At 47.4% G+C, this 22,836-nt stretch overlaps 1 protein-coding gene across 1 annotated transcript in view; it reads left to right on the top strand.

Moving 5' to 3' along the window:
• FLT3 (fms related receptor tyrosine kinase 3) overlaps positions 1 to 22,836 on the top strand; it is a 76,396-nt gene that overhangs the window by 46,351 nt on the left and 7,209 nt on the right. Inside the window, exons 10-23 of the mRNA XM_047078162.1 lie at positions 2,278 to 2,381; positions 3,116 to 3,227; positions 3,499 to 3,677; positions 5,001 to 5,107; positions 5,195 to 5,327; positions 5,416 to 5,520; positions 8,573 to 8,683; positions 9,947 to 10,100; positions 12,196 to 12,278; positions 13,171 to 13,298; positions 16,858 to 16,980; positions 19,392 to 19,503; positions 20,284 to 20,383; positions 21,121 to 21,226. Coding sequence (XP_046934118.1) covers positions 2,278 to 2,381; positions 3,116 to 3,227; positions 3,499 to 3,677; positions 5,001 to 5,107; positions 5,195 to 5,327; positions 5,416 to 5,520; positions 8,573 to 8,683; positions 9,947 to 10,100; positions 12,196 to 12,278; positions 13,171 to 13,298; positions 16,858 to 16,980; positions 19,392 to 19,503; positions 20,284 to 20,383; positions 21,121 to 21,226 — 1,657 coding nt within the window. The remainder of the gene's footprint in view (positions 1 to 2,277; positions 2,382 to 3,115; positions 3,228 to 3,498; positions 3,678 to 5,000; positions 5,108 to 5,194; positions 5,328 to 5,415; positions 5,521 to 8,572; positions 8,684 to 9,946; positions 10,101 to 12,195; positions 12,279 to 13,170; positions 13,299 to 16,857; positions 16,981 to 19,391; positions 19,504 to 20,283; positions 20,384 to 21,120; positions 21,227 to 22,836) is intronic.

Below are 22,836 nucleotides of genomic sequence, written 5' to 3'. Positions count from 1 at the left end.
CTGTCTCGCCAGCCATGTCCTCCTTGTTGCCCAGAAGTAGGTCAGGATACGAAATTCCCCCTTTCTAGTTCAGCCTTCTTGTCAGCAAGGCAAATAAACAACTTGTCAAATGCTCACTTTGATGGGTCAGAGCAATAAATTCCCTCATCGCTACACAAGGTCAGAATGACCCTCTAGCTTTGGAGATCAAGGCACAGAACACTGGCGTCAGATAAACACGGGCTCAGGAGCTGCTTTACCAGTTAGTGTGTGTTGAATGTTGGGGGTCAACAGGGATTCTGTTCTCTCCTTCATCTCCCATATCCCGCACAGCACCTGCTCGTTCTTTTTTCCTGGTGCCTCTCGGGTTTCCTTTTCCCTCTCCTGTCCCATTTTCCCTACCTCAGACAGCCCTTGCTTTTTCGTGCTCTGAATTCTCAAATCTGAACTTTTACTTCTGCTCTCACAGGACTTCCCGCACTATTCTGGAACCACTCATCACCGTCACCAGCAACGTGAAAATTCTGTGAGAACAGAAACTTACCTTTTCTACCTCACTGGTGTGCCCCTGATTCCTCCAATAAGTGGACTCTACCACTGATGGTAGAACAAGTGAATGAATGAATGTATGAATGAGTTGCTACAGCTGCCTCCGGACTTCTTTCCAGTAACCTTTTCCTACCACCTAAACTACGGTCCCGTTCATCACGTTCCATTCCTGCTCAGGATTCGACAGCATCTTCCCGATTTCCCCGTGAATCTAAATAATGAGGCTTGGGGTGCCTGGGTGGCTCAGTTGGTTAAATACCCGACTCTTGATCTGAGCTCAGGTCATGATCTCATGGTCTGTGAGTTTGAGCCCCGCATCGGGCTCTGCGCTGACCGCATGGAGCCTGCTTGGGATTCTCTGTCTCCCTCCCTTTCTCTCTCTCTCTGCCCTTCCCCTGCTTGCAAGCACATGTACTCTCTCAAATAAATAAATAGTCCCACCCCTTACCCATTCAGCCTTTTCTACTACATCTCCCCTTGTCCTCCTGCTCCAGTCAAGAGGCTTTGCCCATTCCTCTCCGTTGTGGCCATACGCAATGAGTTCCCATCTCGTGTCTTAAGGAAAGCTGTTGCCTCCACCTTGGATGCTTTTCTTCTGCCTTCTCATTGAAACAAACTCATCCACAAAGATCTAGCTCAAGTCCTGCCTGCTTCTGTGCAGACCTCTGAACTTTTCTCATCTGTACTGGCCTCTGCCTTCTCTAATCTTCTGTTGGCCTTTAGTTTAATGATTTAGCTATTCTACCTGTGGAAGTGTTGTCCACCCACCTGAGTGATGAGGTCTTTGGGAACAGGAACCATATTTTATAGGTCTTTGGATCCTACATAGCTGCTAGTTTAAGTCTGGTTTCCACACCCTGTGTTCTCCTGTTAACACTTCTATCCTGTCAGTATGTGGTCTTTTCCCCCTTTTTTTCTTTAAGCTGGCTATATAGAGAGAGAGGTAGCCTAATTAAATAGCTTCTGAACAATCCTTAGACTATCTTATTCTGTTTTAAGGGATTTGTTTTCTATCTCTACAATGCACGAAGGCGTATTCAACAGCTCCTTGATCCCCTGTCTCGCCTACCCTGTCCAACATTGAGCACCCCATGTACCTGGTAGGCATGTTGGATAATCTCCAAAATCAAGTTTCCATGTCTAAGTGTATTGAGTGGCTGATGAGCAATCCGCAGAGATGCTTGAGCCACCAAAAGATTGTTGTACAAACTCAGTGGATTTGAGCCTATATCACTGTTAATCGCTATGTGAGTCAACGGTTGGTTATAGGTCCTGCCTTGGGCCAATGTCAGAGAGCCATCCTTTCAGGAAGCAGGGGGATTATGGTGTCCTCTGCCTATAGAGGTTCTTCCATATTTCTGGGAAGTCAGACTAGTCCAGAATGTATAGAAGAGTGGGGGCAGGAACCTTCTTGTCCCTCTTAGGAACCCCAGCCTAGACGAGGGCTTCTCAGCCCTTAACGTGCATATGAATCACATGGAGATCATCTTAAAATGCAGACTCTCAGTAGGTTTGGGGTGGGACTTAAAATTTTGTATTTCAGACAAGCTCCTAGATAATACCAATGCTGATGTTGCTTGGCTGTGGACCACACCACACTTAGATTAACAAGGGCCTGGCATACAGACACCTGTCCACGGGACTTCAGGGAGTGAGAGTCTCGAGAAAGACTTCCGTGCACGCTGACATTCATTTCAGCATCTCCTGTAAGAATCTGGCTAAGTGTATCTTTAATTCTTTTTCAAACAGCATATCTAAGTTTTGCAACCATAAACACCAGCCAGGAGAATACATATTTCATGCAGAAAACGATGATGCCGAATTCACAAAAATGTTCACGCTGAACATAAGAAGTAAGTTAAATTGTCAAGAAATTTCACTTTAATCTTATCACTTGTGTATTAACTATGACCAGAAAGAGCTAAGTAAAGGCTTAGAAGGGATGCCATAAGCTATTTTTATATACTGAAGTATGGTGAAATTTTATTTCAAATCTACTGGCTTTGTTTACAGATAGATAGATAGATAGATAGATAGATAGATAGATAGATAGATAAATTGTTCTGTGTTCATCTTTGAGGCTAAGATACCTTCTCCCATGTCCTCTCTGAATGTACTTTCTTGTGGTCTCTTATTGACTTTGGTACTTTGAAAGGTCATGTGAAGGAACAGCTAAAAGTCCTATTACCTGACATTTATTTGTTTTAGTAATATTTGTTCCTTTGGCCTATAAAAAGATGAGAGTACATTTCACTGGACTTTTTATAGATGTTTCTCTCCTGAAGCTAAGAATCGTTTTGATTCTTGGAGGTAGAGAGATGAGCACATGTCAGCCGTCTACCGGAGGGGCCTGGCAGTGGAAAAGTAGTGTTTTGCACATGGGTGGTAGGGCTGTCTGTACAGAAAGTTCCACACAAGGGGCAAAAAAGGGAATAACCAGAGGTCTTGAGTCATCCTGCGTATGAGACACCTTCCCAGAAGCACAAACTGCTTGGAGTAGATGGGCAACCTAGATGAAGCGAACGCTGAGGCCATTTCTGGAAAGTACCATACCACGTGAGCTGATTTTACATGTTCTTCTCTACAGGGAAACCTCAGGTGGTAGTCGAGGGATCATCAGCAAGTCAGGCTTCTTGCTCCTCTGATGGGTACCCATTACCATCTTGGATCTGGAAGAAGTGTTCAGACAAGTCTCCCAAGTAATGAGGACATTGGTATCTCCTATGTTGGAAGAACATAAAACTCATACTCTCTCTGGCATATTGACTCTTGCTCATGAATACGATTTAAGAAGAAGTGATGCAGTATTTAAAATGCTTACCTTCTGAGTCAGCTATAATTCTAAATGGTCACAGATTGTCTCTGATAACTTATAACCAAGAAATCTCTTTTAAAGCTCACTAGACAAACCCTAACTTCCAATCTGACGCTAGGCCCCGCCTGTCTAACTTCCCTGCCATTTCTTTTCAGCTGCACAGAGGAAATCACGGAAGGAATTTGGAATAAAACAGCTAACAGAAAAGTGTTTGGACAATGGATATCAAGCAGTACTCTTAACATGAGTGAGGCCGTAAAAGGATTCCTGGTGAAGTGCTGTGCATACAATTCCCTTGGCACATCTTGTGAAACAATCCTTTTAAACTCATCAGGTACACAGCAGGTGCTCTTGTAAGGAACCACCTTCAGGAATTCCCCACTAGAAGTTAGTCCCTGTTGTTGGCTTTTATTTGGGGAATTTTACAAAAGCGTACAGGTTTAGGTGTGACACAAGTCTTTTTTGAGTCAGGCAAGAATCCCCCACTGAACATAAGCTGTTTTGTAATTTAGGGGCAGAGGGACTTCTCCTTACGTTATTATGACTCATGAGTTATAGTGACGCAGGTAGAACCATAAACCCCCAGGATAGGAAGTATCTACCAAAAGATCCAACTCTAGAGAAACCAATTTAGTGATTTGGGGTCTCTCCCATTTTCTCTTTTGATGAATCTCTTTATGTTCCTTTAGCCCGCTGTTTTATAATTTCTAGTTTGTTTTTTACAACCCTTCTAACCTAGGCAAGTCTGAAACCTGCCTGCCTACACATAGTTTAAAATCACCAGCATCCCAAAACTAACTTCCCATGCATACGATACCTTCGTACAGAAAACACAAACTTCTTTTTTATTTTATTTTATTTTATTTTATTTTATTTTATTTTATTTTATTTTATTTTATTTTTTATTCTTCAAAAACATTTTTTAAACACTTATTTGTTTTTGAGAGACAGAGCGAGACAGAGCACGAGTATAGGAGGGGTGGTGGGCAGGGGTGGGGGGGTGGTGGTGGGGCACAGAATCCAAAGCAGGCTCCGGGCTCTGAGCTGTCAGCACAAAGCCCGATGCCGGGCTCGAACTCACAGACCGCGAGATCATGACCTGGGCTGAAGTCAGACGCTTAACCGACTGAGCCACCCAGGCGCCCTTATTTTATTTTATTCTTAAAGTTTATTCATTTATTTTGAGAGAGAAAGAGGGAGAATGCGTGATGGGGGGAAGGGGCAGAGAGAGAGGGAGAGAGAATCCCAAGCAGGCTCTGCACTGTCAGCACCGAGCCCGACATGGCGCTCAGTCTCGCTAACTGTGCGATCGATCTGAGCCGAAACCAAGAGTCAGATACTTAACCAATGGAGCCACCCAGGTGCCCCCTAGCTTCTTTCTTTTAATGTCTGACCTGAATATCCTGTGGGTTTAAATAGATGTCGTTGGTATAACCCTAGTACGTGATCTTTAAGAATGGGATTGAAATCATTCAAAATTTTCTAGGAAGGGAACTTGTCCTTTACAGGAACATTGCCCTATTTTCCGTGGGGGAGGCGAGTATTTGTCAGGTGCTTGTAAGGACTGCAAAGGATGGCTTCTCAAACAGGATGTGCGAAACTCCAGTGAGCTTCCACTCTATCCAGTTCACTGGTCAGTGATTCTCTTTCCTTTCAGTGCCCTTCGCTTTCATCCAAGACAACATCTTGTTCTACGCGACCCTTGGGCTTTGTCTTCCCTTCATCGCAGTTCTAACCATGCTCATCTGTCACAAGTACAAAAAGGTAAACGCAAAGGTAAAAATCCATCCCTGTTTCCCATTTCTGAGGAACTGCCTGTTGCTGATGGACCCATTATTTTCATCTCTGAAGCAATTTAGGTACGAAAGCCAGCTGCAAATGGTGCAGGTGACCGGCTCTTTGGATAACGAGTACTTCTACGTTGACTTCAGAGAATATGAATACGATCTCAAGTGGGAGTTTCCAAGAGAAAACTTAGAATTTGGTGAGAATCGAATGGTCCAAATGTTTCCACAGCGTTTCCGTTCTGTTGGAAAGTCTCTAACGTGCCCTCGCCCACCATTATCTTGCAGGGAAGGTCCTGGGATCAGGTGCTTTTGGAAAAGTGATGAATGCGACAGCTTACGGAATTAGTAAAACGGGAGTCTCAATCCAGGTGGCAGTCAAAATGCTGAAAGGTACAGTAAGGTGGAACGGTGCCCACAAAGGTGCGCAAAAATGGGAGGCATCGTCTCCCGCCTCCTCTTCTCCTCGTCTGCAGCATTTTTACGGTTACCGCGTGCCACACTTTCAAGGCTAAGAGGGGACTGGGCTGGGGTTGGTGTCAACCAAGTCGTGAGTATAAAATCCAAGTCACGAATGCAAAAGTCCACCTCTTCTTCCTCTTCTGGCTTTGTTAGGTGTTTCCAGCTTCAATATTAGGGGGTACTGTTATTACGGGCAGATGTTGTTTCTTACATTGTGACACAGACTCTGGGCAGAAGAACCAACTGAAGCCCTCTGCATTCTCACTTCCCACTTGTGGCTCCCCCGTCATCCCTCCCCCTAGCGTCCTTGGCTCAGCAAGAGCCCTCTGGTTGGCTTTTGCTGCCGCGATCAGCAACCTCCAACAAACGAAGTCTCACGGGCCTCTTTCCTCCTCCCAGTCCGACTGCCTCCCAGTCCTTTGCTGGCTCCTCGTCTTCCACCAACTGTTGATGAAGGCTTGCCTCCTGCCTTTGCACCGTGCATGCTCACTACAGGCTATCTCAGTGTCCCCCCCGCCGTGGCTCTAGTCTAGGTACCAAGGGTTCTCACAGTTGCTCTCCCTTCTGAGCCTCAGGTTATGTCCAAATGCCTGAGCACCTCAAAAGGTTCTCTAATTCGAACTGAACTCCTCCAACCGTGGCCCTCCATCGACGCTCCCGCTCAGTGATCGGTGCCGAGGGCCAACGACTGGCCAACGACTGGCCAATGACTTCCCCACAGTTGGGCAAACCGGAAACCGAGGCCGCATCCTTGAAACCGGGTCCGTTCTAGCACCCCACAGGCTGTCCCTGCCTGGTATCCTGCCCCGTGTTCCTGGAACCCACCCTCTTCTCACCTCCCTACCACCCCGGGCCAAACCTCTCTCTCCAGAATGGCTGCAGCGGCCCTCCAGGCAGGCCCTACGGGCTCCTTCCGGATTCTCAGTGTTGAGGCCCAGGTGCCGGTTATGGAATGCAAAGCAGACCGGTTTCCCCACTTAGCACTTCCCGCTGCTTCGGGATTACTCCCGAAGGAGTCTCCACAGCCCTGCAGCGTCTGGCTGCCCTCCTCCCCACCTCACCCTCCCCACCTCACTCACTGGGAGGCTGCCTGCTTTCGGTTCCTCCAGAGCACCGTGCTCCCTCCCATCCCGGGGCCTATGTGCAGGCTGATGCCTCTGCCCACCCTTCCCCTTTCCCGTGGTTCTCTCCCACTCCTCCTTTAGATCTCAGCAGAAATATCACTTCCTCAGAGAAGCCTTCTCTCACACCACAGAGATCAAGCTCCTTGCTGTAAGTTAGCTCTCCGTAGGCCTTCTTCCTCATGCAATGTATCGCAGTGGGGATGACATATTTGCTTAATTACTCCATTAATGTCTCATCTGCCACATTGGTCCGTAAGGCGCGTGAGGGCCAGGGTTGTATCTGTTCTGCTGTGTTTTCTTTCATTTGGACCTTTGCCCGTTCTGTTACTTCAGTGTGGAATGTTCTCCCTCCCTTCCCACTGTGAATTCGCCTGGTTATCTCTTATCTTACCTCAGGCATTCGGGGTCCCCTTCCACCCCCCTCCAAGGCTAGGTTAGGCGTCCCTCTTGTGTGACCCCACAGCCCCCTTCTATTCATTTGCCACTTCGCATTTACCACACTGGGTTGTAATTGTTTATTTACTCGTCTCCCTTTTTCAGGAGACTCTAAACTCCAAGAAGACAGGGGCTGTCTTTTGGCTATCATTCCTTCCCCTTGGCTTGGCACGATCGCTTGGCACATCGCCTCATACACAGCAGGCATTCAATAAATACTTGTTGAAGGGGTGAATGAGTGAATGAATGGATGAGAATGAATGAAAGTCAGGTCACGGGGTATGAAAGTGCTCTGGCAAAGTTAAGCACACCATAAAAGATATTATTTTGGTCGTGACGGGCAAGACATGGGGATTTGAAAGCTACAGATCCCTATAAAACACGAAGCAGAAGACACAAGGTACTAGGGGATCCCAGTGCTCACAGTGGAGAATCTCACTCCCACTCCCAGTGAGAGAACCCCGACAGCTCACTAAATCAAAATGGATGGCATCAGTGCTCTGGAAGAGCTACCGTACAGGCTAGGATGTCTCCCAAGACAAAGCAATGACACCTGAAAATACCTAGTCAACTCTTCACTGAATGTAAAGAAAAGTTACTGCGTCTATAGGAAAGAAGATGTTAACAGTGGAGTGGGTGCCTGGTGCCTGATACCTGGAGAGGGAAATCCAAAGACCCTGCCCCTGCTTCTAGGGCTCCAGCACCCTCCCGGGCAGGGGTGCCCCAACCAACCTGGCACATCAGTCTCATTGACGTGAGACCTGGGAGTTTATCAGTAACTACCCTTACGCTATGCTTCTAAGCAAGATTATGAGGATAATTTGCCGAGCTATCTAGACTTATCTCCAGGGGGGAGAATGCATTGTCCGATGGATGCATTCTAGCCTTTTTGGTAGCTCTCATGATCAGTTAACGAGTCTCTCGAGAACTGGGTTAGTGGGAACTGGTCTCTTTGACCTTCTCACCATTGGACCTGTTGACACATACGAGGTTTTAGACCTGAGGACCGTGAACTGGAGCCAGCCACCCTTGCCGACATTCCTGTCCTGTCTCTCCATGCCCAACAAATCCAAGAGTCAAAACAATGAAAAAAAGTTACGTTTCTCCCTTCAGCATACTTCCGAACTTTTTCATGTGTTTTGTTTTGTTGTATTTCGGTTTTTTGAGGGTTCAGTAGAAAAATTTCTATTTTTGGTGGGTAGAGGAACGTCCAGGGGAAAGGCTCGTTATTAGGCTCAACTTTTATACCGCAATCTTTGAAACTCTGCCTTCAACACAAGCTCTTATTACTTAACAATCGCGGACCATTTTACGCATTACAGTTTTTCAAGCAAATTCGAACTGGAGAAAGTTTTCGTTTATTAAATGACCTAAAATACCTATTTTTCTTTAGCCTTACATTTTGTACGCTTTTCCGTTGACAGAAAAAGCAGACAGTTCCGAAAGAGAGGCTCTCATGTCCGAACTCAAAATGATGAGTCACCTGGGAAACCATGAGAATATCGTAAATCTGCTGGGGGCCTGCACGCTGTCAGGTAATCAGTTCCTACTAAAAACATCTCATCAAAAATATTTCAGCTTGAAGACCCAGAGGACACCTGTTCCCATTTTCTCCTCTTTCCTCAGTCACAGTGTGGGTCCCCAAACCCAAGTGGAATTAGACGTTGAACCCTCTGAAATCAGATAGGTCAGTATAGAGAAGGCCTCTCTGTATGGGGAGACGCCACATAATTTTCACCTATTCGAAAACAGCAACAGCACTGTGGGTACACTTTGTGGTATCTCATTCTACTTGCTCAGATGGAGCTTTTCCCCCGGCCGTGAAACTGGCCTAAACGCAGTGGCGAGAATGGCCGCAGAGCCTGGCCACTGCCCTGTTTGGGCGGCTTCAAATAAAGCACAGCTAAGGCAGGCTTTCAGACTTCGTTTTCCCAGAATTCAACGGAGCATGCGCTCTGATTCACTCCTGCTTAGAAATACCCGAAGGACGGGGAGGCACGTGCGTGGCTCCGTCGGGTAAGTGTCCAACTCTCGATTTTGGCTCAGGCCACGATCTCACGGTTCGTGGGATCGAGCCCCGCATCGGGCTCCACACTGAGCGTGGAGCCTGCTTGGGATTCTCTCTCTCTCCCTTTCTCTCTGCCCCTCCCCTGCACACGCTTTCTCTGTCTGTCTCTCAAAATAAATAAATACGCATTAAAAAAAGAAAAGAAACGCCTGAAGGATGTGCTCAAGCGTCCTTCCTTCTGGGACTGGGACCAAAAAATGGGAAACAGAGAAAATGGATCCGAGAGGGTGCTTGTGATGTATTTCTCCCTCCTCGGCAAATGGCAAATCGGCATATATTTGCCAAGTGCTCACAGTGCAGCTGGCATATTATTCCCAGTTGCAAACTGGAGAATCCAAGTGGCCGGTAGTTACTGACGAGGCAACAGGTGCAACTAGCACCCACGCAGAAGGCAAGATGATACCGCGTTCCAAAGGAGTTAGAGCAAAAAGCTGGACTTGAATTGTACAGGAAGAGATAAGCTCAGGGGTGCTGGCTGGCTCAGTCGGTGGAGCCGATCAAGTGCGACTTGATCTCGGGGTTGTGAGTTCGAGTCCCACGTTGGGTATAGAGATTACTTTAAAAAAAAAACACAACTTAAAAAAAAAAGAAGAAGAGATAAGCTCAAAGCTGAACTCTCCCAAAGTCAGGGGAGAAGTAGGCTCTCTTAGATTATGTTGTCTGCCACACAGACATCTGAAAAAGTTATTTGGTATTTGTATGCCTGTAATGAAAACTCTCACTATTTCAGGACCAGTTTACTTGATTTTTGAATACTGTTGCTATGGTGATCTTCTCAACTACCTAAGAAATAAGAGAGAAAAATTTCACAGGACGTGGACGGAGATTTTCAAGGAGCACAATTTCAGTTTTTACCCCGCTTTCCAATCATACCCAAATTCCAGGTAAGAGACGGGGTCAAGGTTTCACAATTATATGTCGTAGAACACAGACAAAATATGATGGTTAAACACCCCCCGCTGGCCAGTCTCTGAAGGCCATAGTCCAGCATTGTGTGCTCTGTGGGTTCTAAGATCTAGAAAGGCCACTTATCTTCGCTATAGTCTTCTCTGCTGATTGGAACAATGAGACCTTTCGCTTTCCCGTGGTGCAGGGACTGTAGCTGTCTCCGTCCACCTGTGCCGGAATCACACCCCTGGACCCAGGCTCAGTTTTGGGAAGAGTGCATTATTCTGTCTTTCAGGTCTGCTGGATGACACGTAGATCCCAGTTGAAAGAATGAATGCTTTTTCCAAAGCCCTCCACGTACTCATTGAGAGTAGTTCAGGTCTTGGGCCTTTTGCTCTGAACTCATAAATTGGATTTTCAAAAATTAGAACGGATCAATTGACGTAATGTGATGGGGCAAAATTAAGAAGCGGTAACATTTGTCCCTGTGCCCCCCGTTGTATATTCTGCCATCCATGCGGAACCTGTGTGATTCTCAGTCCTGTTGAGATTTCTTGTTTTAGTGTGTATAAACGAGGGCTATAGGAGTTTGGTGATCCTTTGGTCCTCATCCTTGGGAATTTCTTGCTAATTACTTGAACATCGTGTAACACCTTTCTCTGAGGTGTTCTTCATAGAATGATTCCTCAGTCCACAGTGCATTCCTGTGTCCTTGCCATATGCGGAATCTCCCTTATTCTAAAGGCACAATCGTTAGAGACTTTTGTCTTTACTGCACGACTTTTGGAGGGTGCGTTTGAGATTCCAGCCTTGATTTCTAAATGTGTAGCTTTCAGTGCACGCCTTTGGCCTTCTAAGGTCTGAGACGGGGACCTAGCATCTTAAAGCCGGGAGGCCCCATGGAGATCCCCAGGGGCGTCTTTGTGCGCTTGCCTTTAACCGATTGATACCCGTCACCCCAATCTTGTCTTCCACACTCGTCTCTCAGTTCATATTCGAAAACTGAAAAAATTCTATAATGTCATCTGTATTCTAGAATAGAGTCTCTTAATGAGTCGGATGTGTGTGATCAGCACTCCATGGTTAGTAACAAGTAATGCTGCTCAACAGGGCCTTTGATTCATTCTGGTCACTGGGATATTAAATCCACTGAAGCAATTTAGGGATATTTGTGGTCTGAAAGGATGCCATTTTCCAAAGATAGGGAAATTGTAAATTGGGGTGAAATTGTACGCGGGAATAAATGGCATCCTTGTATACAATGCGCACAGAATTCCTCGGTGAAGAATTTTACATTATAATCATAAAAGAGATTATCGATGTTACTATTTATTAATTTCACGGGAAAGGGAAATGAGCTTTATTTACAAAGACCAACTTGAGGACAGAAGGATGGTAAAACACTTAGAAGTCTTTATGAAAGATCCGTATTACATGAGTTTTTGTAGGGAAAGTGAGCTTTAAAATTTTTTTTTTTACATTTATTTATTTTTGAGAAGCAGAGTGAGACAAAGCATGAGCAGGGGAGGGGCAGAGAGAGAAGGAGACACAGACTCCAAAGCAGGCTCCAGGCTCCGAGCTGTCAGCACAGAGCCCGGCGCGGGGCTCGAACCCACGAACCGCGAGATCATGACCTGAGCTGAAGTCGGACGCTCAACCGACTGAGCCACCCAGGCACCCCAGGGAAAGTGAGCTTTTAGAAACAGAAGAGGCCTGAGTCCTAATTGTACGTTTTGTTAGCTTCGTGATTTCAGCAAATCACATTTATCTCACCAAGTCTTTTGTGAAATGTGACTCTCACACCCAGCTTGTCGCGTTGTGGCAAGGACGGAATGAGGTCCTCTTTGAACTGTAAGGACGTTATACAGAGACTGGGGATCACTCCTCTCCTAGTGAGACTTGGCAAGCCCAATTAAGTCCACACGTGTATTTAATGCCCACATGCGTGAAAAATGGACCAATGGATGCTGTGCTTTTTGTTTAAAAGCCCATTTATAACTGGAATTCATTTCTTTGATGAATTGTAATTTTTTTAAATATAATGTCTACTCAGAAGAAGAACATAAATGACGAAATAATTTTTTTTAATAGCATGCCTGGTTCAAGAGAAGTTCAGATACGCCAGGACTTGGATCATATCTCAGGGTTCAACGGGAACTCATTTCAATCTGAAGGTAATATTCTATTCTAATTAGTAGCACCTTACAATAGAAACGGATACAGGAATTCTGTTAGCTATTTTTTAAAAGTTTGTAAACGCGAAACACGATTTTCTTTGCTAATGTCATTTGTAGGCTTTATTAATGCATATTTGCTCTAAAGGTGGTGAAAAGCCAATGGTTCGTATATCGTGCATTTTACGTCCGTATGCAGCTAATAAACACCGAGGGCTATCTTATTTGGTCAGGTGGTTCTTTTTTTTTTTTTTTTTTTTTAATTTTTTTTTTCAACGTTTATTTATTTTGGGACAGAGAGAGACAGAGCATGAACTGGGGAGGGGCAGAGAGAGAGGGAGACACAGAATCGGAAACAGGCTCCAGGCTCTGAGCCATCAGCCCAGAGCCCGACGCGGGGCTCGAACTCACGGACCGCGAGATGGTGACCTGGCTGAAGTCGGACGCCCAACCGACTGCGCCACCCAGGCGCCCCGAGGTGGTTCTTTTTAAAGTCATACATTTATTAGGGCCACCGAGTACTGATAAGTGGAAAAATGATGAGTTCTGGAATCAGACAGAAGTTGGGTTGACCTTGGGGTTCCTTCACTTCCTGGCTGGAAGACTGGATGAATTATGTCACCACCTGAGCCACAACTCTGTCATCTGTCAAGTAGGCCCAATAATACTTTTCTCATAGGACCAGCAGAAGGATTAAATGGAACAACAGTAAAATGAGGCACAGCTTTTGGCATAAATGGGTTAGCCCCAACACCACCAGACACGTGCGGTGATAGCTTCTTTCTGCAGTCTGGGTGCCCCAGCTCACTGTGCCTCTAATAACTGCCCGTGGAGCTTTCCTGGGACAACTTCATAGACTCTGGAAAACATGAGGACCCGTTCTGTCTTACAGATGAAATCGAATATGAAAACCAAAAGAGGCTGGAAGAAGAAGAGGACTTGAACGTGCTGACATTTGAAGATCTTCTCTGCTTCGCCTATCAAGTTGCCAAGGGAATGGAATTTCTGGAATTTAAGTCGGTAAGCGCCTTGTGAAGAAGAAACTAACGGCAGCAAGATAATCTGGGAAATGAGATGTGCTTTCCCTTTTCTGGTTTGTTTTAACTTGTATCCCTCAAAGTCTCGCCCCTCCCCACCCCCCCAACCACCACACCCTTCACTGTTGGAGCCGCCTAGATGCTTCTTCCCACCAGCTCTTGACGAATTACAGTTATGAAGGCCCCGGGATCCCTTATTAGATAATGGTTATCGCAGCCCTCCCAGGCTGTCCAAAGTCCCCTGAAACTTCCAGATAGGCGGGCAAAGCGAGGTGTACAGAGTCAGTCCTTCCTTGGACGGTCCGTTCAGGTCGTTCAGGCATTTGGCCCTGGGTAAATGGAGGCTCAAATACCATGCGTCGTGCTTGTGGGGCCAGCCCGTCCCCCACTCTGCCCCCCTCCGCCTTTGCCTTCTCTGCAGTGCCCTGCTGCGGGCCAGCACCGTTCCTGGGCCCTCCCGGCTTCCTCTGCCGCTAATCCCAGATCCGGGCCGTGGATCCTGCCACAAACCACGGTTTCTGTCTCCACTTTGCATTCTTTCTGTAACCGGCTTTCAGTCCTGTTCTCTGACATTTCAAATGTCTCCTGCCTGTAAGCAGATGAAAGCCACTCCTCTGGCTCCTTTCTGTCCTTGCCGTCTTGTCCTTCGTCTCTGCCGAAGGCCACCTTACCTTCTCTCTATTTCCCAAACTCTTCCCTCCTCTTTTCCCTTTGAATTTTCATTCTCTTTCTCCCTCTCTCCTCCACATCCCTCCTCTCGCCCTGAATTTGGAGAGAAGGCTTTCAACTGTATTTTTTTCTTTAAAAAAATTACTTTCTGGGGCTGTGGGGAAGAGGGGAAAGTGGGTGAGGGGCACTGAGGAGGGCGCTCGTACGTAGCGACGAACCACGGGAACCTACTCCAAAAACCGAGAGCACGGTTTACATACTGTATGTTAGACAACTTGACAATAAATTATGCTTCAAAAAAGCACTTGCTGTAATATGATGTTATAGGTCGAGTCTATCTCAGTTTTAAAAAGATTAACGTGAAATAAATCTACAGCTTTGAAGAACAGGAAAAAGTGATCTTCATAATAGTAACCAAACCTATGAAGCATCTTGAGATAAGCAGAACCAGAAATCTGCAAGATCCCCGTGAATAAGCCCGTGAGACATTATTCAATGGCAGGAAGAAGACCTGAATGAGCTTCACCGGGTTCATGTAGGAGAGACTCTGCGTTTACCAGAAACGTCAGTTCTGTCCAAGTTAATCTGTATGTTTAACGCAACTCCAGTTAGACGCTCAGGGGTTTTGTTTTGTTTTCCTCATGCGTATTGAAAGGGCATGTGACCTTCTTGGCTCGTCTTTTCCAAATGTGGGCATCCTTGCTCGATAGTTTAAAAAAAAAAATCCCATCTTGTAATATTTTCCCATCCCTCCTCTCTGAGGCCCGTTCTTCTCTTCATCTTCCCTATTGGCTGTTGGACTCCTCTTGTCTCAAGTGTACGGAGAGTTGCTTTATCTGTAGTTCACCTACGCGGCCACAGTAGGGCTTCCGTGAGTGTCTTTGTGGACCTTGGAGGGCATCTAGCTTGATTGCCTGTCCTTAAGTAAATACTCAAACTTCTCACAACTGGAGGTCAAGGGGCACTGCTTTTTCCCCCCTCTGGGCTTGTTATAATAAGAATTTTCTGAGGACTATCCACTTTCTTAGACCCTCTCCCGTTGTTTTCACTTCAGGCGCTCTCCTCTGCATCGGTCTGTCCTTTCTCCCTCCGTCTCTGATTGCTCCTCAGTTTCCCCGTAGGTTCCGTGACCCCATCAAACGTTACTTGAGCCCTGGGGCACCGTGCTAGGTGCTGAAATAGAGTCAGCTCTTATCCCTGACAGGGGAGAAAGAGACAAGCAGAGGTGCAAATCAAAGATGACACTGGAGTGTGGTAAATATTCACGTTCCAGTAAGTCCTGGGGACCCAGGCAAGGCATAGGCAGGTCAGACCCGGGGGGAGGGGAGGCGGTGCGGGAAAAGCTTGTGGAAGGAGCCCAGGCTTGGGCTAAAGGAGATGTTTGAGGCAAAGGAAAACCAGCAGGGAACATGGGATCGGGCAGGGAACATGAAATCAGGAGGAAGTCCACTGAGAAAGGTCATGAGTTAAATGTGCGACATAGTGAGGTCTCTTGGGCAGCAAAGTAGGGTCCTAACCCGGTAGATTTTTGCCTATCCCTATCTGAAGCTCAAGAGAAATGTTTGGGGGGCTCCTGGGTGGCTCAGTCAGTCGGGCATCCGACTTCGGCTCAGGTCATGATCTCACAGTGTGTGAGTTCAAGCCCCGCGTCGGGCTCTATGCTGACAGCTCGGAACCTGGAGCCTGCTTCGGATTCTGTGTCTCCCCCTCTCTCTGCCCCTCCCCTGCTCATGCTCTGTCTCTGTCTCAATAATGAATAAACGTTAAAAAAATTTAAAGAAAGAAAAGAGAAATGTTTGGGTTGGAAAGTGAGGTTTGGGCGATGGCGGTTGCCTCCCTAGGTTTGGACGAAGCGGCTGGCGGGTGGGGGGATGTGGAACGAGAGGGGGCAGCGCTGGGGAATGAGAGCAGGCTTGCATGGGGCCGTGGGAAGAAACAGGTTCCTCCAGGGGCCAGTGAACGGGCCAGATTCACAGAAGGAAGGTCGTGAAGAAGGAGGGGCTGCCGAACAGGACCAGTTACCGCCGGAAGGTCAGCGCAGAGCTCTGCTGGGCTGGGCTGTGCTGTGCACCGCAGGGCTCGGCCAAAGCAGTTGGCAGGCGTTGGGGAAGAGGAAGGCAGGTTGCAGGGGCCCGGTAGTGACGTGGGCGCAAAGGACCGCGCTCTCAGAACACCGGCTAGGGAGGAAGGAGAGCTAGAGGGATTTGAGTCTGTTGGGTTTTTGCTTTTATTTTTTCAAGGTTGAAGAGAGAGCCCCTTTGGCCCTTTACTCCTTAGTGCCCTGTTCCTTTGAATACCTTCTTTCTTAGAGTTAATTCTCTTGCCGGACCACTCGGGTTCCTGTCTTGTCATCTCTCAACCCAGGGGCTCCCCACTGCACTTCAGTCCTCCTTCCCAAACTTATTGTTTTCATATCTTCCAACTATTTTCTTTGCCAGTACTCTCGCTGTCGAGAGCACTGGTCAGGAAAGAGGTCGTTTTCTCCGCCCCGCAGTAAGGGTGCTGGAAGTCACTCTCTGAAAATCCCCTCCGGAGCTCAACAGCGGGCCCTGTTACTGTCTTTTGTTTATAGCAAGACACAACCCACGGCCAGCCTTGCTCTCCTAAGAACCCAGCCCCTTGGCCTCTAGGAACGTTCCATAAGCAGCGCGGATGACCGCATCCACAATAACCGGAGACCTGGGCCGTCCGTGTCCAGTCAGTGCCACGAAGCAAGCGTGATGACCGCTCGTGGCCCAGGAAAGAGAAGACACTCGGGTGAACCCCACGTTCCCGTCATCTGTAACTCCCGCCGACCCTGAACCTGGAAGAAAGCTTGCACTCTGTGATCATCTGCATCACAGTAAATAACACTCCAATTTCATTCTTTGTAGTGTGTTCACAGAGACCTGGCAGCCAGGAACGTGCTCGTGACCCACGGGAAAGTGGTGAAGATCTGTGACTTTGGACTGGCTCGAGATATCATGAGTGACTCCAACTACGTTATCCGGGGCAATGTGAGGCTGCTACTTCGTACACGTTTTTTATGCCGTCACTGTGTGTTTTGTCGTTGTTACGGTAGACAGCCGCACTCACTGTGGTGCGTGTTTGAGTCACGGCCACGTCCGAACACTTGCTCACGGCAGTTAGCTTTCTTAGGCTTGACAGCTTATTCTGTAGCTTCAGGGAATATCCCAGCTGTAATAAAAGCCGAGTAAAGGAACGTCACCTCTGTCACAGCAGATCAGGTAGGGTACCTTGGAGCACAAGCCACACTTTAAACAAAACCCGTTACCTGAGCCTACAGTTCCCGGAGCTGTAAAGTGACTGGAGTCATGTTTCCAATCGCGGGATTTGGCAATAGCTACCATAAAACGTTTTTTTTTTTTAAGTACGACATATAAATTAAATGTTAAATGCAAAATCTTTAAAGGCACAACATTGAACGTAAATGTTAGCTAGTGAAGGTTTAGCATCTTATGACTGCCACACAGGGAGACCTAAAACATGACTGAATATAAAAAATTAAAAAAATTAAAAAAATTTAAAAAATTAAAAAATTAATTAATTAAAAAATTAAAAAATCCCTAAGGACAGATGTGGGTTTTTTATTTTTATTTTTTTTATTTTAGAGAGAGAACGCGCAGGGGAGAGGGGCAGGGGGAGAGAGCTGGTCTTCAGCAGGCTTCAGGTTCAGCGCTGAGCCCTATGTGGGACTTGATCCCAAGACCCTGGGATCATGACCTGAGTCGCACCAAGGGTCAGATGCTCAGCCGACTGAGCCACCGAGGCGCCCTGTTGTGTTTTTTTTTTCAATTTAAGATTTTATTTTTAAGTCGTTTCTACACGCAGCGTGGGGCTCGAACTCATAACCCTGAGATCAAGAGTCTCATGCTCTACTGACTGAGCCAGCCAAGTGCCCCCCGATGTGTTATTTATAAGAGAGCTATTAGAAATACTAAATGATAAAATTGTGCAGTGAAAGAACGTGGCTGTAAGAATTACAACACCTGGAGTTAAGCCCCTGTCCTTATGTTTTGGAATTTCTGGGTGCTTTTTTGTCCCCACTTGTGAAATGATAATAACAGCGAGTGCTGACGCACTGCCTACTGTGTGCTTAGCACTATCCTAAGTGCTTTACATATATTCATTTAGTCCTCAAAGCACCTCTCTTGGGGATGAGGAAACCGAGGCCCAGAAACGTAACTCTGCCCATGATTACACAGCAGGTGGATTAGAGCACGGTTGGGCTGAGCCCCAAGTCTTCGCATAACCGCTGGGACACGTGCAGCGTTTCCCGTGAGGATTATACGCTTCCCTCACTGGGGTTGTTGTGGGAATAAACCAATAAAACCAACATGAAAGCACCTGTCCAGGGGAAACGGCCAATAAACTTTAAAAATCAAATTAAACTGCATTCCCATTAGCATCAAATAACCATCCAGGCTGATGTTAGATCCATACCTCACTCGTTGGAGCTGAAGTCGTAAATATGATCAAAGCTTCTGTGTGGCTGTGCAGTTTTTAACCTTACTAGCTGGCCGTCTCTTACGTGGGAAGGTGAATTTCATGTGGCACCTCGGTTAATCCGTGTAATTAATCAAATTAGCCAGACCAGCCTGTTTGGTTTTACCAGCTCATCGGTTTGTGCGGGATTTAAAATCGGGTTTCTTTCTTGAGCTTCAGTTTTGTTTTGTTTTGTTTTTTTATTTCCTTCAATAATCTCTACGTGCGACGTGGAGCTCGAACCCGTGACTCCCAGGTCAGGGCGCAGGCTCTACTGACTGAGTCGGCAAAGTACCCTTCGAGCTCTGATTTCACTGGGCAGGTTGAACATGCGTGGTGAGGGGCTCCTCAACTCACGAGAAAGAAAATACTACAAAAAGCTCTACCCCGGGAACCTATCCACCCCTACGTCTTGGTTCCCATCCCAGGCAGTACTAACTCAAAACCCGCCTCTCGTGCTTCTGGAGATTATTAAAGCCACAGAAGCCAGCCTGGTATCATTCCTGGAAGAGATGGGGTGTGCTCCCTTCACCACATTCCTGTAGGTGGTATTTCCACTAAAGTCCTTCCAAGAAGGTCGTCCACTAATTTACCAGTATCTCCTTACCTCTGGTCACCTGACTGGTTCCTCCTTCATGGTGTCTGCTGTGACACTTACCCATTTCCAAGCACAAGCCTTTGTTCACGAGGAGTTTTAAAGAGATATCGGTTGATTTTTTTTTTTTTAAGCCTATTATTAGAATGTTGATTTGAAAGTGAAACACTTCCCCTTGGGCAATATGATCTCCTCAATGAAGGATTAAGAGCGGCTTTAGGAAGAAAATACACTTTATTATCGGCTAATAAGAGAAAAGAAACACGCCTTGTTCAGTCCGTGCACCACCCATCACCACTGATCGGTCCCCTCTTGGATTCCACACAGGCCCGTCTCCCTGTAAAGTGGATGGCTCCCGAAAGCTTATTTGAAGGGGTCTACACCATAAAGAGTGACGTCTGGTCATATGGAATATTACTCTGGGAAATATTCTCACTTGGTAAGTTTTGCAGTTTGCTGCCAGCCGTTGCCCCCCACACGCTATCCCATTCCTAAATCAGGGTGCATGACCCGTGACCTCTAATGCTCCCTAGAGCTGGCTCTTCCTTACCTCTATGCAGTGTGTGCCGTTTCACGTTTTTTTTTTTTTTAATTCTTTTTAATGTTTATTTATTTTTGAGAGAGAGAGACCAGGGGAGGGGCAGAGAGAGAGGGAGACAGAATCTGAAGCAGGCTCTGGGCTCTGAGCCGTCAGCACAGAGCCCGACGCAGGGCTCGAACTCAGGAGCCACGAGACTGTGACCTGAGTCAAAGTCGGAAGCTCAACGGACTGAGCCACCCAGGCGCCCCCTTTTTTTTTTTTAATTTTTTTCCTAATGTTTATTTAGAGACAGAGAGAGACAGAGCATGAGCAGGGGAGGGGCAGAGAGAGAGGGAGACACAGGATCCGAAGCAGGCTCCAGGCTCTGAGCCATCAGCACAGAGCCCGACGCGGGGCTCGAACCCACCAACCGCGAGATCATCACCTGAGCCAAAGCCGGATGATTAACGCACTGAGCCACCCAGGCGCCCCCATTTCGTGCTTTATTTGTGGTGTCTGTAGGTCTGTCTACCCCCACCGGCCTGTAGCCACCGGCTGGAGGGCAGAAGTCCTGACTCTCCCCGCCCACGGCCTCACGCCAAGCAGTGTCGGGCCCATGGGAGCTCTCGGTCCATGCTTGTTCGTTGAGTGAATGAAGAAACAAATGAGATGGTTTCTCCTCCCTAACGTTTTCCTCAGGTGTCAATCCATACCCTGGCATTCCGGTCGACGCTAACTTCTATAAACTCATTCAGAGTGGATTTAAGATGGACCAGCCATTTTATGCCACAGAAGAAATGTGAGTTCACATCAGAGGGCAAGGTGGCCGAAATCGGGAATTTACAGTCTCTCTCGTTCCGAATGCATGACCCAAAAAAAATAAATAAATAAATAAAAGCGCAAAACTCCTTAATGCAAAATGCATATGATTCCTCTTTAAAAAAAAAAAAAAGGAAAGAAAAGAAAAGGAAACTCTAATCCTTTTCTTGGGGGGGAGGGGAGTGGGCGGGGCTTCCTGAACCTTCCGGCCCTAACTAAGATACTATGAATTAGGGGCTTCAGTTCCTTTGCTTGAGGGATCCCTGGGGGTGATCCAACTCCCATCTCCCGACTTCTGGGCCACGTCGTAGTTTTAATTTTTTATTTTAAACATTTTTTTTTAACGTTTATTTATTTTTGAGACCGAGAATGAACGGGGGAGGGGCAGAGAGAGAGGGAGACACAGAATCCGAAACAGGCTCCAGGCTCCGAGCTGTCAGCACAGAGCCCGACGCGGGGCTCGAACTCACGGACCTCGAGATCGTGACCTGAGCCGAAGTCGGACGCTTAACCGACCGAGCCACCCAGGCGCCCCACGTCGTAGTTTTTAAAACACATTTCTGTCCCTCATCTAATTTGCCCTTTCCGGTGTGAGTTGAAAATCTAGTAGAGCCCGTGCCGCAAAACAACCAGGCCGCAGCCGAGCGGCTGTACGGGGCCTCCGCTTCCCTTGGCTCAGCTTTCCTCTCCTTACTTCTCCTCCTCTTGCTTTTGCAGATACTTTATAATGCAATCGTGCTGGGCTTTTGACTCGAGGAAACGGCCGTCCTTCCCCAACCTGACCTCGTTTTTAGGATGTCAGCTGGCCGACGCAGAAGAAGCGGTAGGTAGCAGCACCCTGCTTGAAAAGGCGATGCTGGAGGGGCCCCCCCGGGGGGCTCAGCTGGTTGGGCGGCCAGCTCTTGGTTTCGGCTCGGGTGGTGACCTCCCGAGTTCGGGAGTTCGAGCCCCGCGTCGGGCTCTGCGCTGGCAGCGCGGAGCCTGCTTGGGATTCCCTCTCCCTCCCTCTCTCTCTGCCCCTCCCCGACTCGTGCTGTCTCTCTCTGAACAAGTAAACTTGAAATGGCATCCTTAGAAAGGAAAGTGACAACTCAGAACACACGCTGGCTTCCCGAGACCCAAAGATACCACGTTGTCTTTTTCACCGCGATTTGTCTCGTTTGCCCTTTAAAAGTTGTATGGGGTGAGATATATTTATTGGTAACTGGTTTTTTTTTTGCGGGGTGGGGGGGGAAGCTCTCCCTAAAGGTGTCGGCCAATTGAGAAATTAAATGTCCAGTGCACAGGACTAGACAACCAAATAAAACTGAATCCCTGAGCCCCCCCCCCCCCCGCCCCACCGCCTACCGTTAGCATGGAGTAATCGCACGACTCAGTCATGTAATACAGTATCTTGGAGAGAACATTGCCCTGCAGTCCTGAGAGTCGAATCCCAGTCCTACCATGCGGTCTCCTCACTGCTGTGTGCATTACGGCAAATCGTTCCTCTGGGTCTTACTTTTCTCACCTGTAAAATGGGTTGTCACACCGGGTGATCCTTGAGCGTTGTGAACTTGGAATCCCTCTGCTAACTCTTCCCCCCGGTAATACAACCTGGCGTAGTGAACGGAACCATCCTCTAGAGGCCGTGGACAAAGGATGGGACCTTGAACCTCCAGTACCCGGGTTCAAATCTTGGCTCCATCATTTACATCTTACAGGCCTCGATTAAGTCAATCTTTTGTTGGCTCTCAGTTTCCGTGTCTGAAATATGGGACTAACAGATCTTACTTTGGGGAGCTCTAAAGAGTAAATAAACTGATGTATGTGCAAAGACTTCCCACACAGCAGGCACTTGGTAGTTAATAAATGTTAGCTACATAGGCACCTGACTCTTTAAATGGATTGTCTGTGCTCTTTTTCTAAATTACTGAGTCTGTTTTCAATTCTGTGGCCTCTCCAGACACCTGGGTATAGGTCGTGTGTGGCCTGTCCTCCTGTTAGGATGTTCGAAGAATCCCATTCGATCATTCGTCTGTTTGCTTGTTTGTTTTTGGGCTTTGTTGTTGTTGTTGTTTTGGTGAGAGAGTGAGCATGAGCAGGGGAGGGGCAGAGAGAGGGGGGAACAGAGGATCCGAAGCAGGATCCGCGCAGCCAGCAGCGAGCCCAGCGCGGGGCTCGAACTCACAAACCCTGAGATCGCGACCTGAGCCGAGGTCGGACGCTTAACCGACTGAGCCCCCCGGGCGCCCCTGAAAAAAATCACACTTGGAAACGAAAATACGGTCAGGGAATTAGGTCCAGAAAGTCAGGGGAGATGGAAAGCCTCAGGGCTATCGAGTAGATAACCCGGAAATAGTTAATGACGCTGTAAGAGAAACTGAAAGAAGAATCGTGGAGAGAAAACAAGAAAGGAGCTGTTGCGGCAAAGAGGAAGCACCAAGTAATTTTCAC

The sequence above is a fragment of the Lynx rufus genome, unplaced genomic scaffold (assembly GCF_022079265.1).
Source record: "Lynx rufus isolate CCGP_SWC_20201006 ecotype Redwood Valley unplaced genomic scaffold, mLynRuf1.p SCAF_1, whole genome shotgun sequence".
NCBI classification, from domain to species: Eukaryota; Metazoa; Chordata; class Mammalia; order Carnivora; family Felidae; genus Lynx; species Lynx rufus.
Note: the sequence above shows the minus strand (reverse complement) of the source record. Positions and strands in the feature narration are given on the sequence as shown.